Here is a 10,000-nt window from a genome sequence, read left to right as displayed (position 1 = left end):
CTATTTAAGTGATATATCAACTGTGTGAAATGACACCATTGACAATTGAATCACTTCCACTCAGATTTGGTTGAGTCTACTTTCCTGTACAATGTAAATGCAAGATTTTCATTAAATATTAAGTGTACTGTAGTTCAGGAATGGATGGGAGCTCAAAGCTTGTTTTCTGTAATGCATGTCTGAGATAAGAAGATTACATCTCTCAAATCAAATGTGTGAATGGGGGTTTTATTGAGTTTTTATGACTTTGGATTGGATTGATGAAATAGATTACATACCAGGGAATTTATTACTCTTAATCCAAGCTAACATTCAGACTCTACAAGAAATTTAATTCCCCTAAACAAAAAAGTGCAGTCCGCTGGAGTAAAGGGGTTAAATTCACAGCAGCTGTTTATTTGCTCCGTGAAAAGATTAAATATGCATGATTCAGAGGTGTAAGATTTAGCAAAATCATTACATTGAGTGACATAGATATGTGTATATCTACTATGATATATCTGTCAGTCATTTCATGTCATGTGACAGCTAACAAAGTGTTCAACGGTATTAGTCATTCCGTAACAAATATCATCCCTTTTCTGAAGTTACACGCAAAATTTGATCATCACGTATTTGATTGCCATCAAACTATTGCAAAACATTTGTTAAAAACTGTCTTGTTTCATGTTGACATTGTGCATGTCCTGTTCAATCAAAACATATGTTGAGTCCGTATCACAACTGTGTGCCTCTCTATACGGGGTGAATCATTTCATTTCCAAAAATTAAACAAAATACTGATATAATGTACCCCCCTTTGTTGTATCCATGAAGTATTTTTGAAAACTCCACCCATATCACCTCTTTGTGTAAACACTGAATGAAGTTGCTAGTTTATCTGTTTATGTGCTGACGGTATTTAAATATGACAAAGTCACCCACTCAACATTTCAATCAGGTGTTCGCATTGAAATGGCGAAATCCATTTTATTGTTAGATTAACTTTTTATTGGATGCAGGCTTCACTAAAGGCATGAATATGTTTAGATTTAAAATAACAAAATGGAAGGGGAAAGTCATGCTTATTTCATGTAATTCTATTTTATTTATTTCCCAGATTTTAATATTAAATGTAACTTAATTTCTTCAGTGTTTGAAGTACACTTAAAATAAAACTTAATTTGATTTAGCAAAGATATTAAAAAATTTTATTAATTCATTTTGAATGTAAGAATATGTATGTTTGATCTTGGTACATGTATTAAGATGACCATAACTTTCTGAATTTATCACATTTTTTTTTTTTTTTTTATAAATTGCGTCTTTTTATTATACTAGACGCCATCTTAAAAACTGAAACACAATCTTCATTATTCAGCTGCATGATGACGGTAACTTTCAAGTAAATTTCTTTTTTTTCTGCCATTTCAGCTGATATGGAGGCTGCAGAGGCAGAAAAAAGTCAACAGAAGGATGAGCGTGATGGAAAGTGTCGTTTGATCTTGGAGGCTTCAGGGGCCGATTCTGAAGATACAAGTGATAATGAGGTATAGTAGTTTGAAACTTTCAGAAGAACTTTTTCGATTGATAATGCCAGGTAAAAACTATAAAAACTCCAAACTCTTTTTAATGAAATGTGTTCTTTGGCTTGGTATTTCTCCAAACAATTAGTTTATCAATATATGCATAGGACTTGGCTGTATATTGCACACACATATTAATTTCTTATTTTATAGCCTGAAATTTCGAGAACGATGAGCATTAGCAGTGTACGGAAAGTTAGAGACCAAAAGCTTCACATGAGAAAGATTCTGGTAAAGGGAATTCTGGAAAGTGAGAGGACCTACCTCTCCCTGCTGAAGGAAATTACAGAGGTAGGCTCTCAGTAGTATAAATGTATTGACCTCGAAATGTCATTTAATTATTTATTACATGTATTGGCACTCAGGCACTGTGAAGAGGCTAACTGTGTTTCAAAATCTAAATGATCATATAAAATGTATGTGAAATCCATTAGCTATAAAAGCAAAACTATTGATAAATATAAATTATAATAGTTATTAAAAAAATTGCTCCATAGATATCATAGTATCATATATGTCCTTTGTTCAAACGTATAAGAAAAAAGTATTAAAAAATATCATATGATTAACCTGCATCTTCTTGCAAATTCTTTAATGAAACCTCCCAATATTGTATCTACAAAAGAAATTTGTTAATATATCAGAGACTCTTTATACTGTAGAAACTGATTGTTAGAAATTGATTGTTACAATTATAATACCATGTAACACAATATATATATTATATATATTTTATACAATATGACTAACAACACTTGCATGTGCTTTAGTGACAATAAACAATTGAATATGAAATAATTTCACACAAAATCATACAGTAATTATACCCCCTGAACGAAGTTCTGGGGGGTATATAGGAATCACTCTGTCTGTCTGTCCGTCCGTCCATCCATCTGTCTGTCTGTGCAGATTTGTGTCCGGGCCATAACTTCTTTGTTCTTTGACTTAGGCATACCATATTTGGCACACAGGTAGATCACCATGAGATGGTGTGTCGAGTACCTTCATGACCTCTATATGACCTTGACCCTTGACCTCAACGTCAAAATCAAAAGTTTTTTACAATGGATTTGTGTCCGGGCCATAACTTCTCTGTTCTTTGACATAGGCATACCATATTTGACACATGAGTGTATCACCATGAGACGATGTGTCATGTACCTTCATGACCTCCATATGACCTTGACCTCAAGGTCAAAATTAAAGGTTTTTACAATGGATTCTTGTCAGGGCCATGACTTCTTTGTTCTTTGACATAGGCATATCATATTTTGACACATGAGTGTATCACCATGAGACGATGTGTCGAGTACCTTCATGACCTCTATATGACCTTGAACTTTGACCTCAGGGTCAAAATTGATTATAGGGTTTTGACATAGTCATACCATAAGACATGGGTATATCACCATGAGACTATGTGTGATGTACATTCATGACCTCTTTATGACCTTGACCTTTGATATCAAGGTCAAAATTATAGGTTTATGCCATGGATTTGTGTTCGGACTATATCTTCCATTTTCTTCTACAAAGGCATAACATATTTTTACACTCAAGAAAGAGGTAATTTATACCTATTAACAACACCCTTTGGGAGATTGGGGTAAGCGGGGGGTATTCTTAGTGAGCATTGCTCACAGTACATCTTGTTTGATATTGATTTAGAATCAATTAGGTGGCTTAGGGGACCATTTCAAGATAGTTTATATGTTCACTTATCATGACACTTTATGGTTATTAAGAAATAATCATTGTTTTGAACAATCTTTTGAATTGTTCATCCGAGCCATAATCTCAAATTTGTCCATGAATTGCCATTGGTGTGATAGTCATCTGTAACTTTTTGTATTGTTTACATTTCTCCAGAACCACTGGGCCAATTCAATTCAATGTATTTCAAAGTACCCTTGGGTGAAGGAGGTTCAAGTTTGTTCAGATGTAGATTCAAAGCCCTCTTCTAAGATAAGATAATCAAAAAATAGTGAGAGAAAAAAAAGAATGGGGTTAATAAAAGATCTCAAGAATACAGTAGTGTTTTTAGTTTTCTATTGGAATGTAATGATTATAAGATATAGGAAATTCAAAAAAAAAAAATATAAACCATCATTCCCCATCTGTCTTCATTCCATGACTCCAGGGCTAGTTTGTAGTAATTTAAATGCATCTAAAATTTACGAATTTTTATCTTGGTGACTCAGGTGAGCATTTTGGTCTTTGTTCCTTTTATTAAAGTCTGTGTGCACAATTTTTACAGCTGAAGAGAAAAATCCAGAACCAGATCACCAATTTGAGAGAGTCACCAATGTGTTCCATGGAAGATGTTACCACCATGTTCTACCAAGTGGAAGAAATCCACGTTCAACATGGAAACTTTGTGGAGAAACTGCAAGCTAAAGTCGATGCTTGGTCAGACACCCAGAAAGTGGGAGATACTTTTAAGGAGCTGGTAAATTTGAAAATTGTATCTACTACACAAAATTTTCTGACAAGAAATAAATTTTCTGCGTTTCTGATATACACGCATTACTGTGATAGTCTGACAGTATGAGGATATAGATGTTGTACACTTTGTAGATTGTGTATTTTCCTCTGTATATGAAATATGTCAACCATACCCATGAGGCAGCAGAGTGTATACAGAAGTGTACAAGCAACAACGAGGAGTTCCGAAAGTTGGTTTCTTCTGTGGTAAGTCTTTACCCCTGGTAATTCAGATTGTATGATGCTGTATAAGTGGAATTTTCAGTGAGACGAAGAGTTGGCGATTTTCTCATAAAAATTGGTATTTATGTTTAGCGAGAGCTGATTTTAGCGAATTTATAATTTCAAGAAAGATAACTATCACCTTCAATATTGAATAAATTGTGAGCAATATTCAATTTTAGCAATATTGACACCCTCGCTAATATTGCCAAAATTAAATCCTCACTAAAAATTCTGCTTATACAGGGACTGCTTGCTTGATACACTTCCTCTTTATTCAAACAAAGTGCTGTCTTTGTATTAAGACCAGTTAAGAAACTAATAACATTTTTCAGAAACTGAGCACTGGAAGCCAGCATACATTGCAAGGTAATTTTTGTTTTAAATGTTACATAAGTTTTGTAAGACATGTATTATAATAACTTATCGTAGACATACCAATTTTTAAGTCATCAAAAAGCTGAAAGTTACTCTTGTCTGTCACTGTGTAAGTGAAAGTGTTGTGCTCAGATTAACTAATTGACATGCATGTATAAACTCCTTGATTTAAAAAAAAAATTAAATTTGATTGTTTTCCCGATTGTGATTTATTTATGATGCATCCATTGAGATCTGCTTTAATTGGCTTTCTTAGATTTCTAGCTTAGTCAGTAATGGTCTCAGATGTTGTGTTTTATCTGGTGAACTTTTGTTTACCCCTGTACATTGATACCTTGTTTTATTTGTAGAACTTTTGTTTACCCCATTACATTGATACCTTGGGTTGTTTGTTTTTTTTGGAGAATTTTTCATTAACCCTGTACATTGATACCTTGTTTTATTTGTAGAACTTTTGTTTACCCCTGTACAGAGGCTTCAGAGAAACACTCTAGTCATACATGTAGGTATTACAGTTTTAAGATTAGATCATAAAAGCCTTAGTGGAATTTTTTAATGTAGATTTAATTTTTATGCGTTATAAAAATCTAAGATTGGGGACATTTAATATTTGTTCTGTCCTTCAGTTTGTCTAGCTGTTCATAAGTTTAAGATTTTTAATAGTCAAAAGTTTTAAACTGTATTTAAGATAAAAAGCTAAAAGGCTTATACACAGTGTTTAAATGTATGTTGTACGTTTGTTAATACAGCATATTTTTCGATGTTATTGATATTTTGTTTTTTATCTTTTTTCTAGTCAGCAAAGCAAGTGAACTCTTTGAGAGTTAACTATGTTTAGGACTGCTCCACAATTTTCAAAAAAAGTGATATAAGTAGATTGGTTTTCTTTGTGTGAGGGTTAAATGAACTGACCTTACTTTCACTTTCTTACATATTGTATACAGGATCTCCTGAATTACACGCCAGAAGATCACGATGATTACAAAATTCTCATGAAGACCCTAGACTTGGCTGACCACAACTTAAAGAACTTCGCAACTACGCCAGATTCACAAATAGCGAATGTACGTCTCATCATCGTTTAAAATGAATTCGCATGATTTCTTATTACTAAACCTTTTTTATCCAATCCCTTTGAAATGAGATTTTTGTCATGAACATTGACTATTATTATTTTGAAATGATATAGAGAATGAATGAGCGGAATTCCTGTGAGTAGAAGTGGGTTTACGTGTCAGTAACAATCTCTCCCATGTCACATTGAATTACACTGTCGTTATGACATAGCACCAGTACTGCTAACAAATTATCAGATAACGGTTGTTGTAGATGTAGTAACACTAATGTTACTGTATTGTTGTAACATGTTTTTTTTTTATGCTACAAAACAATTTTGAGTGATTTTCACTCATGGTGAAAATGATTTGGTTGTATTGCAGATTGATATTTCTTTATCAGTATATTTTGATGCTTATTACTAATATTTATTGGGTCACTATAGTGAGCCTCCACAGATAAAATTATTTTTCGAGTTTCAAAATCAGGTTGTTTTTTTTTATTATTATTTTAGCTAAATAAAAACTTTAGAACTCATTATCTCCCTTGCAGACAGAGGATCATCTGGTAAAAAGTGGGTTTGTTGTGGAGATGGTTGGAAATTCCAGGAAGCTGAGGTTCATGTTCTTGTTCACGGATGTCCTAGTGTGTACAAAACACAAACAGACTGGCAGGTGTGTGTTGTATTGAATATGGTAGTGTGCACAAAACACACAGACTGGCAGGTGTGTGTGTGTTATATTGAATATGGTAGTGTGCACAAAACACACAGACTGGCAGGTGTGTGTTGTATTGAATATGGTAGTGTGCACAAAACACACAGACTGGCAGGTGTGTGTTGTATTGAATATGGTAGTGTGCACAAAACACACAGACTGGCAGGTGTGTGTGTGCTATATTGAATATGGTAGTGTGTACAAAACACAAACAGACTGGCTTATTATTATTATGTGTTATATATTAAATATGATAGTGTATGCCAAAAATTCATTCTTAATAAATGAAATTAATTAGCACCCCACAAAACATAGCAAATTACTAAGGAATGTATTTCTGCTAAAGAGATAGGGTCACGAGTAGGACAATGTAAATTTCTGAAATCATTGATAATGGGTATAGGACCTATAAATCAGACACATATTGATTATCTATTCCTATTGAATTTAAGGTCTTTGTTCTAGGAATCGTGTAAATGTATTTGAAGTGAAATGGTTCCTGCCTGTTCCCCAGATCACCATGGAGACAAAACGTAAGTCATAGGCATGCCTAGGTAAATTTCACAGGGGTTTTTTTTGGGTTTTTTTTTTTATAAAAGTTTTTGGGATAGGAATTGTGGTGTTTTTTTCCCTTGTATCTTGGCAGCACATGTGTCCTACACATAAGAGAGCACCCACACAGGTCTGAATTGTGTGACTGCTCAGCTGCCTCGTGCCACAATCAGATCAGATCACTTGAAGCAGGAAGTTGTGTTTTGACTTTATGGTCTTTGATGGTGATCTCATTCAATGACGAATGATTCTGATAACTGAAACAGAAAACATTGAGCAGTTGTTCTTCCCTATACAGAAATTAAATTTCTTCATTTTATTTAACTGCTTCCAGTTAAAAAAAATGAACTTATTGGTCATAGAATTTTTTACCCAGGTACAGTGTATTATTTGACTTTTCCATGTCTGCAATCCACACCAAATGTTCACCAACATAGTGTCAAACTATCTTAAGCAAGTTGCTCATTAAGCTGCTAGGTCTCAAAACCATGGCTGGAAATTACTTTGAGGTGTTGGGAATGGACATAACTCATTTGGTCATTATGCTTTACAGTGCTGCAGTTTTTCCAAGCAAATTGACCAGGAAGTACATGCATATCTTACATGTACTAAATTTGCACAGTATCTCTGTATATCAGATGTTAAGAGTGTTGTTATCCACTGTTAGTTTGAACAGATATTCTGGACATATTTGTGATTTGTAGTGGATAAAGTGTACCAGATCAAAGAAGATACCGAGAGCATGAAAAAGAAAATTGTCAGCTTGAAAGCAGAGCTGAGGAGAGAAATGAAAATCCATGATGACAAGGGGGAGGTCAGTTTTCTATCTCCATGACACTTCGTGAAACAATAAACAACATGCTTTAAAATGAGTTATGGCCCCCTGTGAAGTTACATGTAATTGAATCCCTAGTAATAATGTGACAAATTACTGTCTTATTTCCAGAGGACATCCTGGTTATCGTCCGGAACAAGGACAATGGAGAAATTGAAGAAGAAAATTGAAGAGCAGGTTTGAAAATGATCAAAAAAAAAAAATTGATTAAAATGTTTTGTGCATGTATTCAAACTATTCAGTTCCCCCAGCTTGATCTCAGTCCCTCTGAACAAATGGCAGACTACAAAGCATTCTGATAATGAATGCAACATGTAACGTTTAAATTGTTCTGTAGGAGGCTGCTCTGATCCTTGCTTCTCCTCATCTGCCATTACAATTCTCAACAAAGGAGGACTCAAAAAACCACTACATTCTGTTGTCCACAGATTACGAGAGAGAGGAATGGAGGGATGCCATGTTGGCACAACAAAACCACCATCATGGTAAGTCTCCATTATAAGGTAAAGTCAGCTTCCTGTAAAACCATTTATTACATGTTTGAAGGGGGGGGGGGGGGGGGCGTTATTCTCATTGTTTTTGTGGTAAGGACATGCCCAAAAATTGAAATCCTTCACAATTTAAAACTGAACTACATTTATAAAGAATTAGAACGATCAAACCTAAGTTCCAATGATGTTGTTTGAAGGGAGATAATTCTATATTTCCCATTACTATATATGTGTAGTGTTATATTTGATATTTCAAATGATAGTAAACAAAAAATATAATATTGATAATGAACAAAATATTTCAAGGAGAATGATCAATTCAAAATATTATAGGTGGACTTCAAAGGCTGCTGAGTGGGCATGATGTTCAAGCCAAAATCAATGAAAGCAAACAGGTACTTAAAAATGATACGTGGAGCATCTGTTACTTATACAATAAAATGTCTTTCTTTGTTGTTTCATCGGGTGATGAAGGTAGCTAGCATTGCAGAAAACATGCATAAGCCGCGGCAGTGGGCTATGCAAATTTTTTTTGCAATGATTGCTACCTTCATCACTCAATGAAACAACAAAGAAAGACATTTTATTTTTTATATTTTTATGTATTATCTAAAAATATGTACGAGAATTAAGATCTAAAATATATGGTCATATGGTTGACCCATTTGTAACGTTCAATGGAACAGCCAATGCACCCTTTGACCTTGATACACTCCATATTTGGTAATGATTTTGCAAACAGGTGGTACTAGAAAACTGGATCAAACCAGTTTGCAACACACATGTATTTATAGTGTGATGAAAGCAATGTCAATTTCAAAAGAAATATAAGAGAAAAGATTCAGTGAATGTAAATATAAAGAATTATTGAGAATTTTTTTTTATTTTGAGATTTAGATTATCAGTTCAATATTCTTTGTTTTGTATTCCATAGCTTCCACAAGTCAACAATATAGGAAATGTTTTGATTAAGAAAGGTGAGTCTTACTACAAGTATTTCATTGTAATCTGAGTTTTTACATGTAGAATTATTGATTTATCATTATTTGAGGATTTCAAGGACTACAGTAGTTTTAATATCTGTAATATGTATTCTTTTGATATAGTGCATATATGACTTTGTATTCAATTTGGTATAGTTTCAGCATTATGTGGAAATTGTGACGTGTCATATCCTACATTAAACTTTAAAAAAAAATAATGTACATGTATTTACTATGAACTAATCATTTCAGATGATGAAATGCTGAATGGTTCCCTAAACGTTACTATCCATAAACTGGACGGACTGGACAGTCCCTGTGGTATGTTGTGATTTTCCTTTTAAACATACATGCACAGATTGTATCTAAATGTTGTTGAAAATGATTGAAATTTCTTGTAGCTGGGTAACTTGAAAAATCAGTCAAACTTATACATGTAGAATGAACCATGTTGGTTCTATGTAGTCATTTCTCTTTTTATGAGGTTATAAATTGTCTTACAGATACCTATGTACAGCTTCACCTAGACTCTTACGGCTATTTCTTCATGCAAGCTAAGACTCGGCCCTGTGTCAACTCCGTAGAACCCAACTGGGACCAGGACTTTGAGTTGGAATTAGAGGGATCACAAACCTTGAGGATTTTGTGTTACACAGTAAACAGGGAGGGTGAAGATGAGCTCATCGGCAGGAGTGCTCTCGAGGTGTGTGTCTCATCT

The 10,000-nt window shown here is 33.9% G+C and overlaps 1 protein-coding gene across 9 annotated transcripts in view; it reads left to right on the top strand.

The window, feature by feature from the left end:
• Nucleotides 1-10,000, top strand: part of LOC125663586 (active breakpoint cluster region-related protein-like) — a 26,174-nt gene that overhangs the window by 6,066 nt on the left and 10,108 nt on the right. For 7 of the 9 annotated variants that reach the window (XM_056152982.1, XM_056152981.1, XM_048895855.2 and 4 more), the window contains 16 exons: nt 1,414-1,529; nt 1,719-1,856; nt 3,823-4,014; nt 4,143-4,256; nt 4,607-4,640; nt 5,099-5,151; nt 5,594-5,713; nt 6,258-6,379; nt 6,887-6,954; nt 7,678-7,787; nt 7,920-7,985; nt 8,146-8,293; nt 8,633-8,694; nt 9,234-9,276; nt 9,535-9,603; nt 9,786-9,985. In XM_056152982.1, coding sequence (XP_056008957.1) covers nt 1,414-1,529; nt 1,719-1,856; nt 3,823-4,014; nt 4,143-4,256; nt 4,607-4,640; nt 5,099-5,151; nt 5,594-5,713; nt 6,258-6,379; nt 6,887-6,954; nt 7,678-7,787; nt 7,920-7,985; nt 8,146-8,293; nt 8,633-8,694; nt 9,234-9,276; nt 9,535-9,603; nt 9,786-9,985 — 1,655 coding nt within the window. Of the gene's footprint in view, nt 1-965; nt 1,074-1,413; nt 1,530-1,718; nt 1,857-3,822; nt 4,015-4,142; nt 4,257-4,606; nt 4,641-5,098; nt 5,152-5,593; nt 5,714-6,257; nt 6,380-6,886; nt 6,955-7,677; nt 7,788-7,919; nt 7,986-8,145; nt 8,294-8,632; nt 8,695-9,233; nt 9,277-9,534; nt 9,604-9,785; nt 9,986-10,000 lie in introns of those variants that run through there. The other 2 variants (XM_056152986.1, XM_056152984.1) reach the window with 1 other exon arrangement.

The sequence above is a fragment of the Ostrea edulis genome, chromosome 1, assembly GCF_947568905.1.
Source record: "Ostrea edulis chromosome 1, xbOstEdul1.1, whole genome shotgun sequence".
Classification (NCBI taxonomy): Eukaryota; Metazoa; Mollusca; class Bivalvia; order Ostreida; family Ostreidae; genus Ostrea; species Ostrea edulis.
This window is presented reverse-complemented; position numbering and strand designations above follow the sequence as displayed.